The sequence below is a fragment of the Medicago sativa genome, chromosome 3 (genome assembly GCF_051527215.1).
Source record: "Medicago sativa cultivar Bolivia chromosome 3, Bolivia_mono, whole genome shotgun sequence".
Taxonomy (NCBI): Eukaryota; Viridiplantae; Streptophyta; class Magnoliopsida; order Fabales; family Fabaceae; genus Medicago; species Medicago sativa.
Genome location: NC_140751.1, coordinates 93,384,924 through 93,410,199, shown reverse-complemented (window position 1 = coordinate 93,410,199; position 25,276 = coordinate 93,384,924). Strand labels below are relative to the sequence as shown.

Below are 25,276 nucleotides of genomic sequence, written 5' to 3'. Positions count from 1 at the left end.
TGAAAACATAATTTGGGTCCCACAACTTGACATGCGAGGTCGGCCATGCATGCATGCGAATGCGTTCTTGACCATTCATAAAATTAAAAGCTTAAGTTCTTAGGCCCAGCATCATATCAAGTGAATTGTCTAATACTTCTCTTGCTTTTCTTTTTAATTAATTAATTAAATCACTAAAAGATATGTGATGTTTGGTGTGTGATGAATTGATCCGTTAGGTGGTAGAATATGAATATACTACTTCTATTCTTATTCTATGATACAAGGCAAATTAAAGTATCTCATCATATTCTTATTCTATGATACAAGGCAAATTAAAGTATCTCATCATTTCACATAAATAGAAAGATCTTTAATAATTTCCCATTCACGTCGTAGAAGCCGTATGTATGGAAATAACTTTAAGAAAGATAAAAATAAAGGGATAGGAAAAGGGGGAAAGGAGAAATAAAAAAGGTTGAGTGGTGGGAAAAGACCTCCGTTGTTGTTCAATTCTCTCCTTTTAATGTAACCATAAAGTATCTTAAAAAAAAATTAGAAATTTGTAATGCCATGCATTTGATCATAGAGTAGAGGTCATAATATTTTCTATGAAGAAGCTGCTTTACAATGTCTTTCCCATGACAACTTCACTTTTAACTTTTACATGCAACCCAATCTCCTCCATCTACATACCCTTTATTCTAAATATGTCTTTTATTGTATAACTTTTAATTTCAATTATGCATTCAACTTTTGCATATATTTCTTTTGCTAGTCATATATGTATATATGGTCAATTTCATATATCCTCCATAGTTGAGCCGGCCCATTGAATTAGAAATTGAAAATAAAAAAACTGAAGAGATAATAACATAAAATTAAGAATATATATATAACTTTATGAATAGAAAATGTTTGTTTTTATGGAAATTGAAGAGGGGGTAAAACAGACAAACGAAAGTCCAAAAAGAGACAGAAGAAGAACCTCAGTGGCTTTGTCGTATAGGGAAATACATATTTCTTTAGTCTTTGGCTCTTAGAAGGATTAATGTTTAAAAAAAGGGTGTATCTATGTTTATGATTAACATAATAAGATGTCGTGTAGCTAATCCAACATTTCGAAAAAATTACTATAATAATCGTTCATCCGTATTTGGTGTGTGTTTTGAAGTTGTCTCTCCTTGAAATTCCCATTGCAAGTTTTGTCCAATGATAACAAATATGATTTTATTCCCTCAAAAAAAAAAAAATATGATTTTATTGAAAGGTACCGGCGGTGGTCATGTGATAGGAGGTGGGGTTGTTTCACTTTCACTGTATTTTTAGTTTTAGAAATTAGAATAGAATCTTCTTGGCTCTTCAACGTGTAGAGAAAGTGTGAAGTTAGAGAAGTATGTGATGATGAGTGAGTTTATAATTTGTTTGTTTTTTTTTGGGTGAATTTTGATAGTCATGCATAGTGGTGGGCTCGGTAGGATTTGTCAACTTGTGAGGAAAATCAGCTTTTGTTTTCCATTATTTTCTTACTCGGTAGGGTAGGGGATCTCTAGCGAGGATCCCCTACCACTACTGCATTGTGTAGCGGTTGTAGGAATTGTTAGAGCATCCACAATGGAGACACCTATTTTTGGGTACTTAAATGGGTCTCACACGTACACATCACTCTTTTATCATTTTTTAATAGTAGTACCTAATAAGCACTCAATCCCTCCAACCCAGATCTCACACAAAGTTCTTAAATGGGACCCACTAATCAACTATCAATAACTTTATATCACTACATTTCAATTTTTTAATATTAAAAGCGTGCGGGTCCCGTTTAAAGTTGGGGGTCTTAAATAAGACCCCGGGTCTTAAGAGACCCCCAAAAAAAAATTCCCCAATGGGGGTACCTATTAGGTACGGTGTCTTAATTGGTAAAGACACCACCATTGGGGATGGTCTTAGATTTGAAGATATAATTTTCTCTATCTAGATCTAAAGAGTTTTCACAATTGTTATACATTGCAGCTGTGATAGAGGATCTATATTTGGAACTCTCCCTAATTTATCTCAAGCAAATATACTCATATTCGTTATCTCTTCTTGCAATGCTCATCGTAAACATCCAAATTATGAGAGTTATAAGGCTGTTAAGTGGTATTGATTGAAAGATTTAGCGATTAGATGGCAAGATGTTGATTATATGAAATGTTTCATTGGATGCTCTGCAGTGAAAATCTGAGCCTTTAATTAGCCTTTTAATAATTATAAATGCTTGCAATTAAAAAAATTGAATGGAGAGGATCTCACTGGACTCTCCAGTCACAGGAGAGAATCCCCTCCCCTAGCTCCCGAACACATATAGACATCCAATAGGTTGGAAACTTTAACAATGTTGGACTCCTATACAACTTCAATGGTTTTTATCCCTAACTATTCAAATTAGGAGATACTTTTTTTTTTTTTTTGTGTCCGAGGTTCGGACCCCGGACCTTGCATATACTATGCATTGTCCTTACCAACTGAGCTAAGCTCACGGGAACCAAATTAGGAGATACTAAGGTGTTGTGTTTCAATGCCAACAAAATATTAAACTCTATTGCAACTTTGGTGCTATTATTTTTAGCGTAAATATTTACTGTTTTCTACTTCTATTTTTTTATTTAAAAAATAATAAATATCATTGTGAATTTATTAAACAATTCTTTTTTTTTTTGGTTGGTTAAGGAAAAATCAATTCAAAATTGAAAATAAGTAAATATTTATTAAAAAACATGACATCAAATAATTGGGTATTGAGTATCATATAATATATATCCAACAAAACTCTATAGGATATCAGGTGTTCCCCTATTGAGATGGGATAAAGGCAGTAATAGTTTTTCGATCAAAATCTAAGTTTTGTTTACTCTATGAAAATATTTTATATTTTCATTTGATATTTTATATTTTCATTTTCTAAAATATGTTGTATTAATTTTTTCGTAATAAGAAGATGGAAGATTCTTGAAGGGAAGCGTTCTAACGGGAGAAAATAAAATACTAACTCGTCGGTTAGATTTTTGTATTTCGAACTTTATGTGCTTTGTTTAGGGTTGTGAAGTATCACATGTACTTCCGTCAATTCAATTTTGATTATATATAAAAGAAAAACAAATATTGCGGTGGACATCATTGTTTTTGTCCAAATAACATTTCTTTTGTCGTCGTGAGCTTAACTTAGTTGGTAGGATGCATAAAATATGCAAGGTCCGAGGTTCGAACCCCGGCCACCACAAAAAAAAATAACATTTCTTTTTCTAGAAATAATTAAAACGATTATTTTGACGTATTCATTGTTTCTAAAATACTAGTATTTAGACCCGTGCGATGCACGGGAAGTAAATTATGGCACTGATTAATAAATAAGATATTGTAAATGAAATATTAGTTGTTAATAAGCATGAAATTATGCTTCCAAAACAAAAACAATAAAAACCTAAAGTAATTTAGAATTCTTGATATCACAACAAATAGATAACTAAAAATAACCAAATGCAACTACTAATATATTTTTGCCTTAGGAAATAATATGCACATTTATAGATAATAAAGCTGTATCAACTCTCAACACTTGAATCGGTAAAATTCAGTTTAGTGTCCATGACTTTTGCTAGTTCCAATGAAAAAATTCATCATAAAGATGATGATCAACCTGCCATGAAATAGAATAAATTTGTATGATTAGATATGAATTTTTCTTTTAAATGATAAAAGTTATAAAGAGAAATACAAATTACATCTTCATATAATTTTCATAAAAAAGTATAAGGAAAATGCATAACATGTTGTTAATTTGTAAATCAAATTTAGTTGATAAGTTTTAATTTTTATGGCAACAACCAATTTTAAATAATTATATATATATATATATATATATATATATATATAGTACCAAAGAAATACATTGTTTTAATTAAAAAAAAACCTTTAAAAACAGCTAGATGCACACAACAAAAATGAAATAGAAAATATATACAAATATTGATGTGTAAATTACCTATCTTAAATTCTGAAAGACTTCTTTGTAGACAACATTATAAGTTTGTTGGAGACATGTCCTTCGTCTTTGCAAATCAGCATCTTCATCCCAACACGTGAAGTAACGCGTGAAGGAGCGACATTTAACTATCCATGTGAAAATATGGGTTTTGAAAGATATATTCCAACATTTTTAACAAATTGTCCTTGACTCTTATTGATAGTCATTGTAAATGAGACTACAATAGGAAACTGTTTAAGTTGAAAAGTGAAAGTAAGTTTTGAATTATATGGAGATGGAGTCAATGTCAATCTTTGGAAATAAACATTTTGTCCAATATTGTGTCTTGATTTATCTTTGCCTAAAGTACGAAATTCCCCATTTTGGGTAATTATAAGGCGTGTGCCATTGCATATAATCCTAATGGTTGATCAATATTTCTCAACAACATTATTGGAACTCCAACCTTGAGATTTAACTCATGGTTCGGCGACCCTGAAGATTTGACGGTGTTCATAAATTATGGAGTGAGAATCTCATCAGGACTATTAATATTTTCATCATGTGTAGACGGACTATCAGTACATAAGTATATTTTTTTCTCACCAGGAATCATTGATAAAATGTAATTGTTCAATGAATCAACAATATCATTGGTAGGTGCTAAAATTGCCCTATTTTGAAAAAAAAAAAAGAATGAAAGATCACCAATTAAAGCAACATGGTCACCTAAATTCTCGATCAACATACCATCTATTTCCATTTCAACTTCCTCATAATTGTTTTCTCCGATGTTTCCATCTCCAACATTTAAAATTCAATCTAAGAACTCTTTGACTTCATTGACATCAGAACAGGAAGATCCAGTTTGAAGCCTCATTTTTTCCGTCAATTTTAAGACTCGTCAATATTTCCAAAGGTATGATGAATTAATGCTAGCATGTACAACATCATATCTTGTTCCCTTTGGAATGACCGGAAGAATTTGCCTCAAATCACTTTTTTTTTTTAAAAAAAAGTGATTTTTGTTGGGGTAAAGAAACGAAAATTTAAATAGTATAAATTTTAAGTTAAAAAAAGAAGAACTCTTACCACTTGTGTGCTTATTCAAATGCCTACTCCGTAGAATTAACATCTTCGTAATTGTGTGCATCTCGGTAAGGTTTTTTGTGTGGCTTTTCGCATAAAATTTACTTTGTGCTTATAACAAACTATGAGTAATATGTGGATTTGAGAAAGTAAAATGTCTAAATGCAGATAATTTCAACTTTGTTGCCAAAGAGACACATTATCACCATGAACTCATAAATCATCATAAATATAAGAAATGGAAAATAAAATGGAAATCAAAGAAGAGAAGAGAAGAAATGATAAAAGCCAAAAATTTTAAAGAAGGATAAAAGCTAAGATTATTCATTCAATTTCATTCTGTCTCGTCCACTCCTACAAATTAAAAAAACTTAAAAACTCTATTTTCTCTATTATGAGTATTTTAGATGACATATTATTAGTTTCTACAAAACGTTTACAGCGACGGAAGTCATGAGGATGATGTGTTTCTCTTATTTATTAATACATGAACATGAATTAAAACGTTGATCAAGCTGATACCTATCACATTCTGTAAAAAAAAAAAAAAAAAGATACCAATCACACAAAAATGCAATAATTACTAAAAATCAATATGTGAAAAAATATTAGAGACCATCGAATAATCAAGATGTGATATAGTAGTGTGTCCTACCTGTAGTAGGACATTGTTAAATTTTAAGGCCAAGATCAAAATATTAATTGAGATTACACATGCAGATGGGTTTTTGCCACTTTATATGAAAGGGAATACTGATCATGTTATGAAAGACAATAAATAAAATAAGGTGATTTATTTTGGTCACCAACGCAAGTGATTTTGGTCATCGTCGCATCTCCCAATAGAGCAGTATTGATGTAGACAAAAAACGTAAACATGTTATTTTTCGATATATGACACACATCACCAAAGTATCAAATGTCATAAGAACCAAATTAGCAAATGTCAAAGGAATAAATTTCCAAAACAATTAAGAAAGTACTTATTGAGTAAAAAAAAATCGAAACAAAATAAATCTAAGTAGTCTAGACTAAGAAGTGCTAAAATATCAATCTTCGAGTTCTTGATTAATTTTGACAACTTTTTGCAACTTAGTGGTTGACGTCTGAGTTCTGTAATCAATGTCAATATGTGCTGCATCTCAGTCGCCATTTCTCTTTATCAAAGACTTGGATGGATAAGTATGTTTATGAATAGAATTAGCTTCATCATCAAGAAGCTACACGAATAAAAATTCATAGCAATAGCAATAGTTAATTAAATAAATTTTATGAGTACTATTAAAGTAGATATTAAGTGTATTTAACTACCTTCATGTTATCAACAGTTTGGGGAGTATTAGGACCATTGAAATCAACATCATCTTCCTCACCAGTTTGAGGAGTAACATGACACTTCATGTGATACTTTTTCTTAAACTCATTAATGATTTCACTGTCATCGGACAACTTTTTTGACGGCATATGTATAAAACTTCTGGTCAACATTTTTTATTGATTTTAAGTTTGAAAAGCATATCCTTGTCACGTAAGGTGTCAAGCTCAGTTGGATAATCATACGTGGCCTTTCCTTGTTTGTGATTTGTATTAGTAAACAATTAAGATCAAAGTTTATTGTTTTTATCTTACATAAAAAACGAAAACAAAAAATAATATATTTACGTTCATTACCAATTCCATTAGTTCTTTTGCAGTCTTTCCAAAGTATTGTGAAATAACTATATCAAACAACACAAAGGTAGTTGACCCACTATCATCCATAACATGAATGTGCACCATAAACTTGAAAATGAAAAGTGAATATACATGATAGATCCAATAACATTATTCAACCTACATAGAATTGAGAAAAAATAAATCATATAAAGTTAAACAAAGTTAGAAATATTAATAGAGATATACTTTAATCGTTGATATAAAAGCGAAGTTAGAAATAAAAATAAAAGAGATTCAAAGCAAAAAAAAGAATATGACGTAATTTAATTTGAAGCAAGATGATTTAATCGAAGGATGAAGGGGGTGAAATATGACTTATAAATGTTATTTGATGTTACTTATATAGAGAGAGTTGAGAGAGGATTAGTTTGGCATAAAGTGGCACACAGATGTAGACAGAGTTAGTTACAAAAAACAAACATTAGATGAGGGGTTTTTTTTTCTTTTTATTTTTCTTTTTTTTTGTGGCACAAATTTAATGAGAATTTTTTTTAGCAAAAGTTTGTTCAGGAAAATTTAGTTAACAAAAAAAATTATGGGGATCGTTGTTTATATTTCCAAATAAATAGAGAAAATAGTAGACAAACTATGATGTCCATCAAAAAAATAAAAGATAAGATTATGAAAGAAAAAAGCGAAAAAAACAAACTAAGATTATGGAAGAAAAAAAAATGTATTTAGTAGTTTATGGCACAAACTTAGCAAAAGTTTGTTCAATTGCTTAATATATATTAAATACTAATATGAAAGAAAAACAAAATAAGATTATGAAATTAAAAAAAACGGAAAAAAAACAAACTAAGATTATGAAAGAAAAAAAAAACATATTTAGTAGTTTATGACACAAATTTAGCAAAAGTTTGTTCAATTACTTAAATATATACTCCTATTAACTAATAATAATCATTAGATGTCAATATTACAATGACAAAATTAACCTCAAATTTTGGCTCCAAAAAGTAGTTTAAGACAACTTAAGAACTTTTATTAATAAGATAACGCACGCAATTGTTCATTTTATGAACAACTAACATTACCATATATCTAAAAAAACTAAAATTACCACACATTTTTTAAAATAAAAATATAAAATATTCTTACAAAGTAAACGGTACTCTAGTTTGAACAAAAAAAATTAAGGGTACCCTTGCTATTCATTGTTTTGGATCAAATTGTTCCTAGCTAGTTTCTAGACTGAATTGTTTTTTTTTTTCAAGACTAAGTTAAGCTGTTGATAACATGCGTTCTTATATCAAAATTTGTCTTACTAAATTATACTACCATTTTAGTGCAAAAATAAGGGTGGACCCATAGATGGACCCCGTCTAATTTCATCTTCCATTCTTATATATAATCACGTAATTAGGTCTATCAATTCTGTTCCGGTCAAGCAAATCAATCAGTAATTCTAAAAAAAGAAGTTTGAATTTGGATAGATAATATTGAATATTAAAACGTGACGACACAAAAAAGTTTCCATGTCCATGAAATAGTTTAATTAACCTGCTCCTGTTCTAAACATGAGATTCGATTTCGATTGGAAAAACAATAAGAATAGGATAAAAACAAAAAAATTGGGCAGGGTACTCTCTTCCTTCCTATCGTAACTGTGGTCACGTTTATTTTGATATTGGAACAAGAGAGAACAGAGAGGGGTTAGTTCGTCTTGTTGTTAAATTAAGTTAAAAAAAATAAAAAATCTCTACACCCATAAATATGCACGTAACATGAACAAGGGAATAAGGTAGTGGTAATAAATAAGTGTTTTAGAACAGAAAAAAACAAAAAAGGATTCACGAGACTAGTAATACTCACAGATGAATCAGAAAAATATAAAGGACTATAGGTACTGTCACCATGTCAGCCGCTGAAACATTGCAGTAGTAATATTAGAGAGTACTATTATACAGAAAGATAAAGAGTCAGGGGGGTGTGAACTGGGAATTTGAGAATTAAGAAAAGGTTTTAGAAGAACAGAAGAAGAAGAAGCAAAAAGAAATAGAAACAACAAGGGGCATGCATGATTGTTTACAACTTGCCAGATACTTGTCATTTTGGTCCTTTCCTTTCTTCTTCCCCTTCTTCACGTTTCTCATTTGATTATCGGGACTTGAAGCTGCCGGTATTTTTAGATTTATCATTTTTTCAATTCTCAATTTATTTATGGAGTTCATAGTGCACCTTTGAAAAAAAAAATCACAAATATTTACTTGCATGAATATATGAAAAAAAAATATACTTGAAAATTTGATATAATCGCTAGTAAATACTTTTTACTATTGATATATTAGGTTTTGAAGTATTTTACATCTATAAATAATCTAAATTGTCAACGGAAAATGGTCAACAACCGAATTAGGTTTAGTTGAAATCTAGGAAGTCAAATGATGGTTACTCGAACTAAAGGAAACAGAATATGAGCGAGGAACATCTTTCGCAAGTCCAAATTGTCTCATGAAGGTCGTAGGAGTGTTAGATCAATCAAAGACAAGATGAACTTGACAAATTAAGAATGTTATATGTTTTAGCTCCATAAACTAAAACGATCTTTTTTTTCGAACCACAACCAAAACTGGCAATGCCCGCATGGATAGGGAAAACAATAATGCAACGAGATATTGGGAGACCAAGTCAAAGATGGAGTGTCACATACACCTAATAACGGCTAAAAACACGCACAAGCAATGAGAATAGCCAAATAAGACAAGTCAGGGCTAGATTTGACATTTCATTATTTGACAGATACAATAAATCAAACTTATTATGTTTCTCCTAATTTATCATTTATCTTTCTGCTTAGCAATTTACTCATGTTTTCTTTAATTTATTAGCTCACAAAAGAACTCAACTTTATACTTAACACTTTTTGGAGTAGTTAAGGAATTCCCAGTTGAAAGAAAACGTTAATTCTTCAGTGTGATCATTTGAAGTAAAAATAGAATCATACTTAAAAGCTAATAGTTGAATTCTCGACTAACTTTTTAAGTGCGACAACAAAACTAATAGTGATTAAACATTCTCAACTATTTTAGGATGGAGCGAATAGTATATTGTTATAGGGGATGTATAAATGTTAACAACAAGGATCGAACCTTGAATCTCCTTATCAAAACCCCTTCAACTTTTCAACCATTTTACCATTGGGTTACACTTTCGGTGACCATAAACTTTATTATTTATAAATTAATATATACTTGATTGCTAAAACTTTTAATTAAAAAAAAACATTCAAGTTAATGACCACCTACCTAATTGTTATCGAAAATGAGTATTCTACTTACATTATTTATGCAATGTCCTCCGATGAAAAGCCATTTTGGAAAATGTTAACCAGTGTCCCAACCCCGAAACACTGGTTAAGGACTTTAAATGATAAAGAGTGCCTCCGACGAACTTGTTAACATTACCTTTTCTTTTTTAATCCTCTCCTTGTAACATTTTTTTTTTGACAAACTCTCCTTTTAACATGATATCCTTCAAGATACTCTTTTTCTGGCTCACCCTTCTAGTCCAAGATACTTCAATCTTTGCTTCCTTTGAATTGTTTACTAATATGGGGGTAAAATCAATACAAAAATTGAGCTTCTCTCGTAAGCTTAGTTAACTTGGATGTTGAGCAACTTTTAGATATATTATTAATGAGGAAAGCAAAGAAAATTGTAAAGTGAGAAATAATTACTATGTGGGTGGGGAACCAAGACAGTTTAGCTTTGTTTTTCCAATAATGAGAATCATAGGCATTATCAAAATATAATCAGTTGTGATATCTATCCGATATAATTAGTCATCATTCTCCCATTGTTTTGCTTTGGCCCCTCTATCTATCTATCTGCTTCTGCGTCCCTACTCTTTTACTTTCACTTATTATCACAGAATGAATGCACTTCACATTTTAATTATTTGAATCCTCACTGGCCAATTATTATCATCTATGGTTTTCAAGCAACTTTCTTTACCTCCTCTTTTCTTTCAAAATCGTATTATGAATTACCCGTATCTGATTAATGAGGCAATCCAATGAATAGTAAAAACTCATATATTGTCATGGGCGGATCCAGTGTGAAACATGGTGTGGCAGCTGCCACACCAGATTATTTCCTACTAAGTATATATATAGTATAAGTCATCTTTATATCAAAGATTCTTCGATAGCCTAGCGGTTATGTTTGATGGTGGCTTGCAGGTCCCCTGTTCAAATGATGGATTCGTAAAAACTCATATATTGTCATGGGCGGATCCAGTGTGAAACATGGTGTGGCAGCTGCCACACCAGATTATTTCCTACTAAGTATATATATAGTATAAGTCATCTTTATATCAAAGATTCTTCGATAGCCTAGCGGTTATGTTTGATGGTGGCTTGCAGGTCCCCTGTTCAACTCAACTCTTGGCGAGTTGCTGTTTTTGATTTATTTTTTAAGTTATTAATATTAAAAATGGTGTTGCAGGGAGTCGAACCTGTAACACTATGGTATAATGCCCTCGCCCAAACCACTTGGCTGCAGCTTTTAAGCTGTCAAAACTTTTCTCTGTTAATATATATAGTTTCTTTGCAAATTTTGCCACACCAATATCAACGGTCTAGATCCGCCCCTGTATATTGTCAATGTGAAATTGTGAGTAGAATGTATGATTTGTATACAAACATTAGATTTTTCTTAAAATGAATTGATCAGTGTTATATTTTTAAAATTAGGTCTTTAATGTCATGCATGTATTTTTGCTTCTAATATTGCATGCACCTTGAAATTTTGACACATGAGCAACTTATATCATACATAATAGGGCATATGGGTAGTGAATGGGACTGTGTGGTGGATAAAGAAAAAGGGGAAAAGTAAAGAAAATTTATGATTAATTGGGGTTATTTATAATATTTAATATAAAAAAGGAGGTGGAAAAGCTGTAAATATTTGCCCAGGTTCTTAATGGAAACTTTTTTAGGGTCAATAATTAAATCACCTGGACACATCAGCGGGACTAAGCCGAGCCGTAGAAGACCCAAAGTTGGAGGCTCAATGTAAATACTTAAAAGTAAGGAAAAGCTAAACAGGGGTAACTACTACTACTAACTAGAGGAAGCTATATATTGTGAGCTAGCTAGTGACCGAATGGTACTACTAGCGGCCAGAGACAGCATACGACTAAAATGTGGGTGTATATATTATAAGTCATATGAGTACATTGATTGATACTTAAAAATGGTTTATATCACATTTGTACATCATGGATTATAGGAATTATAGGATATATATATATATATATATATATATATATATATATATAGATTCAACATCTCAAAAATTTGGCCATGTGAAATTTCAATATTGTGAGGTTTAAGTCTCAATGATTAATCCCACATTGACATTGAAATGATTAATGTTAAATATATGAAAGATGTTATCCATATATTTAATTTCTTAAGATTTTTTTTTTATGAAGATGTGATGTTTCTTTCTCTTGAGATTTTGGAATAATGACTTGATGTTCCTCCCGACGCACTCCCAAATTTCCCAATAAATACAACTTTAATATTTTCCAATATATATTGTTGTATTGAAGATTGAAATGTGTGTGTTTTTTTTTCAATGGAAAGGAAGGAAGGAAGAAAAGAAAAAGGTGAAGCTATATAGAAATGAGAGAAGCAAGGGATGGAAGAAATGTCGTCACGAAAAACAGTCTTTAATTCATTCCCATCACGTAGTTCGATGCTATAAGCTAGAGTAGAGACGTGCATTAGAAAATGTATGATAGCTAGGGATTCGAAATTAGAGACTGTGTTTGGTTGGTGACAATAAACAACAAAAGGAAAGCTACAAAGTGAAAAAGAAGAAGACACTCGTTTCGTTTGACGTGAAGTGAAACCCACCTTCTTCTTCACATTTGACATTTCTTTTCTCATTTTTATTCCAATAATATTTCAATTCAATCGAGAACAAACAAATGTGATGTCAATATACTACTACTATAGTTCTACTACTAGTACTCCCTCCGGTCACTATTATAAGCAAATATCAACTTTTTAGGTTCACTCATTAAATGATGTATTTGGTTAATAATATAGACTAGATACATCATTTAATGAATGAATCTAAAAAGTTGATTTTTGCTTATAATAGTGACCGGAGGGAGTAGTGTATATATAACCTTTTTGTTTCTCAAAAAATGAGAATTATCTATATCCCGTTTCACGAGATCATTTCCTTTCCTTTACCATTGGAATTGGTAATACCGTGATGGAACAATTATTCCAACAATCTTATGACTAACCACTAATTAGCAAATTATTAGTATAAAACATACATAACCGTTGAGGAAGGGTTTGACCGATTACTAGTAATAGAAATAGAAATAGAAATGGAATGGAATAAAGAACAAGAAGGGTAGTACTATAGTAGAGTTAAGGAAGGGTTGAAGGGTCAATTTGCAATAGAAAGAAGAAGACAACATGGGTCTGCAAGCTTCTAGCTCTTATGCGTGATTTTAAGTGGGTGTGCGCGGGATTAATGTCAGAAATCAGAAACCCCTCTCTCTATCTCTATATGTATCAGAAAAACATACACACACACACATAGAATGAGAGAGAGAAAGAGGGAGTCACGGGTTTGTCTTGAAAGGCCCTTATTTCACAGTCCTAGATAGACAGACAGACACATATTCCCCAACTGGCTACTATATTTGATTCCGAGCTATCGCTTTAAAATAACAAGAACTTTCATCTCTTGGTAACATCAATCTTCATTATTGAAACATGTATTTTTCTTGTCATATTTCTATAAAATAAATGCAATGGTACTTTCATTATTTTATTTGAATTTACCTCCAACTTATTAATATTACATACATCACTTCTAAATTTGTTACTTACTATGTATTTTTGACAAAAGTTGAGACTCGGTAAATATATGTCAAAAATTATTACAACAATCTTGATTACTAAACTTGTTCAAAATTATATACTTGATTAGTAACATTTTTTTCTTAAAATATGTCCAAAAAAAACTTAAAATGACAATCAATATATGTTGGAAGAAATATGTAGTTGTGGAGAGTAATAGTGTGAAATGATAATGAGAAAAAAAAAACTCTTGTTGGATGATAAAAAATAGATATAACTTGTTCAAAAAGTAAATAGATATCTTGATGTTTTAGCAATTAATATAATAAGATAAGATAAAATAAAATAAAATAATATAATATAATGATAAAGTATAAATAGATGTATATATCAAAAATAAATTGTGGATACATGGTCACTAAATGTATACACCATAAAGTTAAAATGTAAAATTTATTATTTTATTAGCAACATCATATCAAATGAAATACTCCTCCATAATGGAATATAAACAAACAAAAAAAATCCTATATTTGAGTTTTGAACTAAATAATATCTTTTTAATATATATATATATATATATATATATATATAATTACTTAATTAAAAAGAGTAATATCTTTTTCTTATATATCGCAATGTATTTGTCTTTGAAGTGTAGCTTAGTTAAGAACTTATCATTGTAATCTTCAAAGACAAGTTTAAATTAAATCTCATTGAAACGGTTAGTGAAATGATAGTTAATTAGTTTAATTAATTAATAATAATTAATGCCCCACCAGACAATATCCTTCCAAGTTTCCACCCCATACATTAGTTAAAATTTAAATTTATCTAAAAACAAATAAAAGAAGAAATGCAAAAAAAACAAAAGGCATTAGTGCATTACACAGTAACAAAAGCTAGTACAAGTACTATTCATTCCACCCCCTCTCTTTTATCCCCGCCTCATTCTCATTCGTTCTCACGCTCTCACTCACACATACTCTCTCTCTCTCTCTCTCTCTCTCTCTGCCTCTCCCTCTCTAAACCAGTGTTGTGTGTGTTATTGAATCATCATCACTGAAAATGGCTCTTCTACTAGACAACTGTGAAGGCATTTTACTCTCACTAGACTCACACAAATCAGTCCCAGCTCCATTCCTCACCAAAACATACCAACTTGTTGATGATCCAACCACAGATCACATCGTCTCTTGGGGTGAAGATGACTCCACCTTCGTTGTTTGGCGTCCTCCAGAATTTGCTAGAGACCTCCTCCCTAACTACTTCAAACACAACAACTTCTCTAGCTTCGTTCGACAACTCAACACCTATGTAAGCAATCATCTCTTCATGATATATAGTCATTATGTTTGTAACTAACTATTATAACTTATCACCTCTTGTCGCTTCGATTCGTTAACTTTTATATCGAATATTCTTGTTATTATTTTCAGCTCTTCTAACTATCTTTATTTTTTCTTTGTTTTTTAGGGTTTTAGAAAGATTGTACCTGACAGATGGGAGTTTGCTAATGAATATTTCAAAAAAGGAGAAAAGCATTTGCTTTGTGAGATTCATAGAAGAAAAACATCACAGCCACAACAAACAGGAATCAACATGAATCATCACCAGCAGCATCACAATGTTCCACCAAGTTTCTTTCCATTTTCAAACACTAGAGTTAGCATTTCTCCATCCAATGAATACTCTGATGAACAAGTCAACAACTGGTGTGACTCTCCACCATTAACTTCATCATTTGTTAATGGAGGAACACCAACAACAGCAACAAACAACTATAACAGTTCTGTTACTGCTCTTTCTGAAGACAATGAAAGACTTAGAAGAAGTAACAACATGTTAATGTCTGAGCTAGCTCACATGAAGAAGCTTTACAATGATATTATCTACTTTGTTCAGAATCATGTTAAACCAGTAGCTCCAAGTAACTCTTACTCTTCATCTTTTCTACTTCCACAAGCTTCAAATCCAACTCCTATGAATGGTGGTGGTAATGTTTCAATGGTGCAAAAGCCAATGAACCAGCTTTCGGGCTATTACAATTCTAACCCTAAACATATGACTCGTCTTCAACCACAAAATCAATCCCATCATGGTATGAATGTGAACTCTCCAACAAACACATCAAGAAGCTCAATAACAATGGTTGAAGGGCTTAACAGTAATAACTGCAGCAAGACTAAGCTTTTTGGAGTATCACTTCAGTCCAAGAAAAGAGTGCACCCTGAATGTGGATCTAATAATCCAAATAGTTTGGAAACAAACAAGGCTCGTTTGGTTTTGGAAAAAGATCATGATTTTGATTTGGGTTTGAATCTCATGCCTCCTTCCACTTGTTAGTTAGTTTTTCTTAAAATGAGAATCCTAAGCTAGTTAGGTTTTTTTTATTTCATTTTAGTTTTTTTTACTTGTTTGTTTTATTTTTATCTTTCTTTTTTTTTTTTTTATTGTTGAAGAATGAAGTTGATTATCAAGTTTTGAGTCACGGAGGAGCTAGGAAGATCATGATGATATTGATGGAAACATGTGTTTTTGCGTGCGTGTGTGATTCTGTGTACATATAACTTAGTGCCAATATTATCTTTGTTCTCAATCTATTGATGTAGGTGGATTTTGGTAGTACTAAGATTAAAGATCAAATTAAATTACCAAACTTTAAATGCACAACTTCAATGTTTTGTTCAACTTCTCTTTTTGGTTGAGTTTTTCTCATTTTCACTGGTGCAATATTTATTACTCCCTAGCATTTTGTGTTGGTTTATTTTTCCTTCCATTTTGTTTGGTTCATTTCATCATCTCTTTTTGCCGATTTTGATATCTGCATGCTTCAGTTACATTAATTAATGCTGCCATATGAAAGCGAGAAAAAGAAAGAAGTTAATGATCATAGAGCTTTCCTTACAATTTTATCCATTGGGTAAAAAGCTGAAAACTTGAGAATGTATGTAACAGCCTGGCTTAATTAATGACACATTTCTAAGACTTTCTTGAATTATTTTCGTACCAAACGTAAAACACAAAGTAATTTGCATCTTAATTCATAACCCGATGAAAGAAGCTGACACAAATGACTGATTCATTCATAAAAAATCACATTGTTGGGAATACAATTTGTGGTTAATTAGCAATCCTAATTATGAACAAGTAATATTTTTTAGGTGTCAAGATAGTATATAGTACAATGATTTATGGAAAAAGAATGTTATCATTGCTTTTTTTCAAGCGAGAGAGTTATAAATCTATACTTTGCCGTATTTATGAATTGTCAGTAATGCAGATGCAGACAAGGAAATTAACCTGTATATCTTTGTAGTTGGAATAAAATATTCATAATAATAATGTTGAGAAAGTTTGATATGAAAAGGAACAAGTGAATTATTCCATGAAAGCGAAATGTAAGGGAAATGTTTCTTCCAAGGCTTCTTCTATATACTTCTAAGGACCAGAAACGTTTGTCTTTCCCTACTTTAAGTATTTAATATTTTCACTACACTCTTCGGATTCCACTTTCACTGGTCTTTGAATTTTTACTCTTGTGACAAGAACATACAAACACTGTGAAAAGAAAAATGAGACCATTGACCGGTTGGTGAACAAACATTGAACAATATATGCATTTTTTCCCCGGAAGTTTATGATTCTTTCTATTTTAATGTTAAGTCTCCTTTTTCTTGTCGCATTGCACTACTCATATATACCTATACGGGAAAAGTGTCTCATAAAGTTTGTCTTTTGCATTATCAGAAAGAGACTATATAGTATACTCCGTATAGTATTAAATTGCTTTCCTTGACTCTCACTACCAAAAAAAATTGCTTTCCTTGACTCTAGTGTTTTTTTAATTTATTTATATTGTGTATTTCTAGTATTTATAATTTCACATATATATATATATATATATATATATTCCTATTAACTGTGTAGTATTAATATCTCAAACAGAGAAACACTGAGACACATCAGAGAAAGCATGATAAGAAATTTCTATATTTGAGTCTATATTAATTTCGTTACATATGAAAGGTGAAAATTGTAAAAATGTTAAAAGACCAAATTAAAGAACAATAACATGTAACCAAGTTTAGACAAGACCATGTTTGGTTGTATACTTTTTAACTAGGTTAAAGGGTCGCACGTGACAGGTTTTTTTGCACGTGTAGAAGGGAATTAGGAGTGGAATGTCAGATAAGGTTAATGGCTATAGAGAAAAAGCAAAGTAGTGAAATGGAGTTTGAGTTTGAAGATGAAAAAAAGTGAGTAGTTGTGAGTGGTAAGTAAAGAAGCTTTCGGTTTGGACTTTTTAATAATGCATTTGAGATTGAGGTGTTGCTAAATTCTAAACAACCGTATCGAATTGGTCGCTAAAGTTTATTTATTTGACCCCAGAAAAAGAGCAAAACTGAAAAAGAACATTTGTGGTTATGGGGGAAAATTAATTTAAATTTTACTAAGCACACGTTGAGTAACACTTTTGCTATGTTGCCTCATAGTGCTTGTGGACCTATTGGCTCATGCTTTTTTTTTTTTAGTTAATGTCTCATGCTTTGGCACTCTAAACATTTTTATTTTATAATAATTATGATACATAAACTTATTAAAATTTCACTTTCAATATTCAATCGATAAGTTTTACTAATTTGAATTTGTACATAACATATATATTTATTGATAAGAAGAATATAGTACCAATTTTTTTTTCCTAGTTAAGAAATATATTAGAAATTGGCATAAATCAAAGCATGGAGTCCTGGACAACAAAACGGGTCCTAGGAACGGCCCCAACATTAAGCCTACTAAGTTGGCCCATCAGTGAAATTCTTTTCCCACCCCTAAGTCTCTACGAGGAATTTTTTTTTAGCAATTTGTAAACGGCATTTTTTAGGACTTGTGCACATTCTAATTCTAGAATTTGAACAACAAAACAGTCATTTTTACAAGTTAGGATTTTAGAATCCAAACACTTCTTTTACATGTTTCGATAGTCTCTTAAAACAACCATAATTTTTTCAATGTTCATGGAAGTTTTCTAATACACCCAACAAAAGCATAGCTCGATGCCAGTTTTGTACCTCAGTGTTTGAGACTCAAACTAGTTTTTTGGTTTCTTTTCATGACTCACAAATTTAATCTCACACACACACACAACTATTTATTAAAAAATTATGTACTTAATATAAAATGTGTTAGTTTCAAAGTAAACTTGTTAGTATTTTTTTTACTTCTTCTACTATTCAAGTTTGCACATTATAAAAGAAACACTATATGATTAACCCAAATTGCTTAATTAATGTGAAATCATGTTCCACTAATATTTTCCTTATCATAGAGGGAAGGAAAATTGTGAAATTTATTTTCTCTGCCTCTTGTTGATTTTATCCCAAACTGCAAACAAACTCTATTACATACATCCACATTCCAGAAGCATACACACAAACTCAGATTTTTCGCTATTCTTTGGAATGCTTATAATTGGACTACTCTTATTATTATAAAGGTTATTGGCACTGAGAAAAAAAGGTTATTGGTTTGGTCCCAAAATAAATTTTTATGCAATACAATTTACCACTTTAGAATCTATGGGATTCACTAATAATTGGACTACTCTTATTATTATAAATTGTATTCAAATCATATCTTCATATGTTCTTCTCAATGGTTTTTCCCTTACTTTTCTTAATCTTTAGAGACTAGGTAAGGAGCCCCTTTGTCTTCATTTATTTTTTTTATTTTCAAGTGTTAAAGTTTTATCTGTCCTTCAAATTAAAAACTCAATGCTTTGTTTAAGGGATTAAAGCTCGATGTTATAGGGTGGTTCATGTTATGGAATTAAATCATGCCCCAGAAATCTTTCACATATTATGACAAATCATTCTTATTTTATATATAGGGCTGAAACATAAGATATATACATGATTATCTTTGAGCAAAAACGTCCCTACAAACAGAAGATGGAATATTGAAAATATATTATAGATCAACATGGTGGACTGCATCAACAAGTATCTTGGTCTTCCCACCAACATTGGAAGATCCAAGAAAACCTCTTTAATAACATCATTAACAAAATCTGGAAAAAATTGAAAGGTTGGAAGAAAAAGCTATTATCACATGCTAGAAGGAGTGTTCTACTTCAATTATTTGTTCAAGCTATACCGACATATGTTAGTTGGTGTTTACTCATCCCCAAAAATGATTATTTTAAACTAGAAAAATAAAAAAGAAAATCTGCTGGAAAACTAAGAAACATGTTTGTGAAAAGAAAGAAGGGGGTGCCAATAGGTTGAGAAACTTTAGAGCTTTCGATGAATCTTTTCTTGCCAAAAAAGGCTGGAGGATTCTAATTCTTTGGAAAATTGATGTTGAACACATTAGTAAAATACCGAAATACCCCTTCGACAGTTAACTGTCGCGGATCTTCAAACCTCATTTTTTTTTAAACTGAAATAAAATGCAAATTAATTTGTTTTCCCTCTCATCTTCTCCATAACAAATAATCAATCAATGAAATTAAATGCAAATTAAGTATAACAAAATTAAATATGATTTTTTGCATATTTGAAATTAATTTGCATTTAATTTCACTTTGAAAAAAATGATTTTTGTTCAAATTAAGTAAGTAAAAACTTTTAAAATACATAGAAACACCCTCGTTCAAACTACTTTTAATATTTTCCTTACAACTACTGAAAAATACATAGAAACACCCTCTTTTTTGTACCAAAAAATAAAATAGAAACAAATCATCAAATTAAAAAAAAAACACTAAATTATCAACAACTTTCTTTTTTAATAAAAAATAAATAAAGGATATCAACAAAAATTTAAATTGATAGAGAATTAGAGAGCATATGTTTGTTTCAGATTTTTTTGTAATTTTTTTTTTAATAAAAATCACTTTTTTTTTAAACTAAGTACTTTTAAAACTACTTAGTTCGTGTTACCAAAAAACTACTTAGTTCTATGTATTTTTAAAAGTAGTTTGAAAAGTAGTTGTAAGGAAAATATTAAAAGTAGTTTGAACGAGGGTGTTTAAAATTTAAATGCAAATTAATTTCAAATATGCAAAAAATCATATTTGATTTTGTTATACTTAATTTGCATTTAATTTCATTGATTGATTATTTGTTATGGAGAAAATGAGAGGGAGAACAAATTAATTTGCATTTAATTTCACTTTGAAAAAAATAAGGTTTGAAGCTCCGCGACAGTTAATTACCGAAGTTTCCGCGGTAGTTAACTGTCGCTGGTTAACTTCAGCGGCAGTTAACTGCCGAAGGGGTATTTCGGTATTTTACTTGTGTGTTTCAGCTTAAACACATTTGTAAACAACAATTTTCAATTCTTTGATGGGTAAAGTTATTCTAGACAATACTTCCCCAACAACACCATTAAGATATGAAATAGATGATTGACTTACATTTCTACTTATAGAAAAAGCTTATGACCTTATTTCTCAAAACAACAAACCCTAAAACAAATACATTATTGACAAAATATTTCTTCCTTATATTCACACTTCAGATGTCCAATCATAGACATGAGGATATGTGTTAAAGAGTCTCACATAGAATAAGAGATGGTATGACAATGTGTTTATAAATTTCGACAATTCTAACTTCACAAATTGGTTTTGTGAGATTTTTTTAGACTCAACCACGATTTTTAAGACAAACCTAATCATCAAAGACATTAATTTTATTTCTTTATCTTTTTCCCTATGCTCTAGCTACTACTAAAACCATGATTGTAGTTTCAAGGATTATGATCGGGCAAAGCAACTATGGTTTTACTCTCATTTGAGAATTCACATTGATATTAGAGTTATATAAGTTTTTTAACCAATAAATATATCAAATTTCATTTTTAATCCCTCTAAAAAATTTACCGTGTTTGATTTATGCTTTTAAGTAAACTATTCCTTTGAAATTTTGAATTATTATTTTCAATCATGTTTAATACATTATAAAAAATCTCTCCTTTAAAAGTTTAATTTTTTTTTAATAAGTGATTAATTAAATATTAATTTTTAAGTTTTTAACGCTTAAAAATTCACATTCTTTTAATTCAAAATTTTTATGGGATAAGTTGTTATGATATTCTAAAAATCTCTATAAAAAACCATTATAAAATAGCAAGGTTATAGATGAGTTGAGTTAAAAACAACAATCAACAAGTCGTGACAAAAAGTATTTGGGGAACGAAAACTTATTGAAAATTTTTAGGACTAAAAACGAAATTTAATGTTATAGGGAGGAAAGACTTCTCTAACCCTATAAAATTGAACCCCTAAAATTGAATCCCTAAGATGTCACATTTTTCAATGGCTAAAAAATATCATTATTCAAGTTCAACCCATCTAGATTGATTTGGTTGTGTGACTTGAGACCTTGGAGTGTCTTTCTTTGAATGTCTCAGACTCGATTCCTTCCTGTACCAATTTTAGGGAGCTAGTCTATAAACTTTGACTTTACATGGGGAACCCACAAATGAATGGAGGGATTGAACCCCTCAAATTAGTACGTTGGGATACCTAAATTTTCAAAAAAAAAAAAAAAAAAAACTCATTGTTACCATCGAATTCTACCTTTTATGGGCCAGAGCAGCTAATTATAAGAAAGAGCTGAAGGTTCTCATCTCTATTGATTCAACTAATGAAAGTCCAAATCGGCCTTCACTCTTGCATGACAACTCTCCAGTTATGAGAGATACCTCTTGGATCCATCGTTCGGGATGTTGCCACTGACTCCAATGGCGTGTGGGGCATGGCAGTGTGTTATTCGTAACTCAAGACTCGATCTAGCATCAATGATCACCTTCTCGATCGCTAAAAGGTCTGAAAGTGATTTTTGCTATAAAAATATAATCGTGAAGAGTGACAACATTGATTTCATTTCTGAGCTTTTGAAGATAGCCAACATTGATTTCGTAGTGTTAACTTGTGCCCTCAGGGCACATGTTAAGAATCTAAAAATGGAATTAAGTAATAAATTTTGTCTTGAAAAGATAAGATTTCAAATTTCAAGAATATTGAATGCACAATTTCCAACAAAATATTTCTATCTTTGGCTTCTTAACTTGTGCCTTGAGGGCACAAGATAACATTTCCCTTCTATTATATATGTTCTAGCATACCAATAGTAATTGCAATCAAAAGGTCCATTTCCTTGCTAAATATGCAACACATAATGAGAATGTATCTGGATTGATTTCTTATTTGCTTATTCAATCTTTTGTATCGGATTTAGCCAATTTGTGTTCTTAGTTTTTTTAATAATAGATGTTTTTATTAAAATAAAATAAAAAAACAATTCTATCCTTGAAATTGTATGATAGTATGAACTTACTCCACAACTTAATAATATTTGAACCTTCGTCATTAAAGGACAATAGTGTTCATAACAGTAACTAAATAAATAATAATTTCTCCCTAACAACAATTAAATTAAATAAAGACGACTTAACACCTAAGAAAGAAAAGATATCCAAATAATTTCTATTCTAGACTAGATCGAATCCCAATCCACATATCCAAGTTCATTAATGAATTCAAGGCTCAAACAGACGCCCAATGCATTTAAAGATCACATACGCCAACCAAAGACGCAAAGTATTGAATAAGACGCTCATAATCAATATGAACCCTCCAAGCAATCGAGTGGATGCCTGACATTTGCACCGTAAGGGTATTACCATCAAACGCACACTCTCTTATACCTCATGGAAATCTATAAATAGAGCAATTTACCCCAAAATCAGGTACATAGTTCTCAATACATGTGAGACCTCACTAACTAAAGCGTCATAATGTCTTTACAAGTACATCATCCCACATCGATGAAGAATAACCAACAATCATTCTCAACAATCCTAGCTGCACTGTAGCACCACCTCCAATTGTCTCTCTTTTGGTCGTGTTTGGAAATGTTATAAATCTTTTTTAGATTAGTGAAGTATTGATGATTTTTAATTGAATAATTTAGGTCGGTATATGACTTTTTTAAAATGCTAAAGAAGAACAAAAATGGAAGATTTTTTTGTAAAAAGAATCACATAAAAACTTTTTCTTTTAAAATGATCAAATTTTCTCTTTTCAATTATTGTCATGGATCAAATTGACTTTTTTTAGTAAAAAAAAAAATTGTCTCTGTTTAATTATTGTTAGGGATAAAATAAGTATGAGGTATGTGGATGACAATCTAAAGTAATAAAATTAGGCATTAACTGTCATTTTAATTTAACCCATATAAAAGGGAGAGAAAAGAAAGTTATTTTATATGAATAAATGATCGATTTAGTCTTTAAATTACCACATCCACTTCAATTAAGTTCTTAACTAAACTATATAAATATAATAAGCGGTCCTTAAAGTATATAAAATTCATTGATTTAGTCCATGTTATTAAGATGTTAAGAACTAAATTGTGAATTTTTATATACTTTAGATACTAAATTGTCAAATTTCTATAGTTTAAATACTGCTTATCATATTTATATAACTTAGGGTCTAAATTAGAGAAAATGTGATAATTTAAGAACTAACTTTAAAAATTATATATATATTTAAAGAATTGTGCTAACAGGTGGTTTAGGTTCATTAGTTAAGAACTTCTTAAAAGTTAGCTCTTTTAATTCTTCAGCTAAAGCTCCAAGAGCACTTCTTAGCATTCTTTGTTAGTTGGTGGGAGTTTAAATAGATAAGTAAAATTGTTTTTAATTCTTCACTAAACAATGTGGAACTTCATGCTTTAAAATTTTGAAGATATAACCAAACAATCAGCATGCTTCAATTTATTGCTCATTTTCAGATTATACTCCGCATATCAGAGCCTGCCATATAGTTTTTTGAGAAATTTTAAATTTTTTCGCCATAATAATCCAATGACTTTGCGTAAGAATCCACATTCATGTGCATACATACACATGTTGGCAGCATTAAGTTTTTGCAGCAGGAGGATATGTTTCTTTGGATTGGTTTTAATTTTTTAATTGAACAATCCAATAATTCAATTTGGACACGTGATGGGGGTGAATTTAACGCAATTGATCCAGTAGCACTCAGGAAAGCAATTCTGATTTCTGGTTTCGTGCGTAGCATAATAAAAATACGAGAAAGAAATAGAAGGGGAAGCAAGATAAGGAACCAGGGGACCACTATTTCCCTCTTTTGTTTTCATGTTTTCACATAATTTTAAAAGGTATGATGGGAACACTAAAGTTACCATTGGTTGTATGGATGAAACAACAATTAAATGATCACTTTCGTACTCAAAGTTGTAAGATAGCAAAGGAGTCCCATAAATAAAGAACCCCTAGGTTAGAAACTTAGGAGTGTTTCATCTCTAAGTCTCGGTTTTAAATCACACAATTCATGTATTAGGTTAATCCATTCTTGGTTTTATTCTGACTTCATGTTGAATTTAGTTAACAGTGAAAATGATCTCCAAATTGTCGACTTTTAGTTTAGAAATAGAGTTCAAAAGGATCCCATAAATAAAGAAAGGAAAATGCTTCTTATCGCGAGAAAATACCATCGAATTTATCCCGACTAGCTATATTCCCACATGCCGGTTACCGTAGCAAAACCCTCTTTTGCATCCCACCATCCGTTTTTTCAGCCTTGGACTAATCTATCGTGGGAAATT

At 30.7% G+C, this 25,276-nt stretch overlaps 1 protein-coding gene, 1 long non-coding RNA gene and 1 pseudogene across 2 annotated transcripts; 2 read left to right on the top strand and 1 right to left on the bottom strand.

The window, feature by feature from the left end:
- Positions 1 to 4,003: 4,003 nt before the first annotated feature.
- On the bottom strand, positions 4,004 to 7,284 carry LOC146942089 (uncharacterized; annotated as a pseudogene).
- Positions 7,285 to 11,021: 3,737 nt separating this feature from the next.
- LOC146942088 (uncharacterized) lies at positions 11,022 to 11,361 on the top strand. The gene is made up of 2 exons (XR_015033546.1): positions 11,022 to 11,156; positions 11,239 to 11,361. It is a non-coding gene; the product is annotated as an uncharacterized LOC146942088 (long non-coding RNA).
- A 3,233-nt stretch (positions 11,362 to 14,594) lies between these two features.
- On the top strand, positions 14,595 to 16,231 carry HSFB4 (heat shock transcription factor B4). Its single transcript, XM_085756052.1, has 2 exons — positions 14,595 to 14,945; positions 15,105 to 16,231. Exons 1-2 carry the CDS (start codon positions 14,697 to 14,699, stop codon positions 15,972 to 15,974), a joined length of 1,119 nt encoding a protein of 372 aa, XP_085612178.1. The 5' UTR covers positions 14,595 to 14,696; the 3' UTR covers positions 15,975 to 16,231.
- The last annotated feature ends 9,045 nt before the right edge of the window (positions 16,232 to 25,276 follow it).

What these genes read in the sequence shown, in the direction of transcription:
- HSFB4 (XM_085756052.1), top strand. Translation starts at nt 14,697, where the DNA reads ATGGCTCTTCTACTAGACAACTGTGAAGGCATTTTACTCTCACTAGAC. An exon ending in TTCGACAACTCAACACCTAT is followed by an intron (nt 14,946 to 15,104) that starts GTAAGCAATCAT and finishes TTTGTTTTTTAG; the next exon opens with GGTTTTAGAAAGATTGTACC.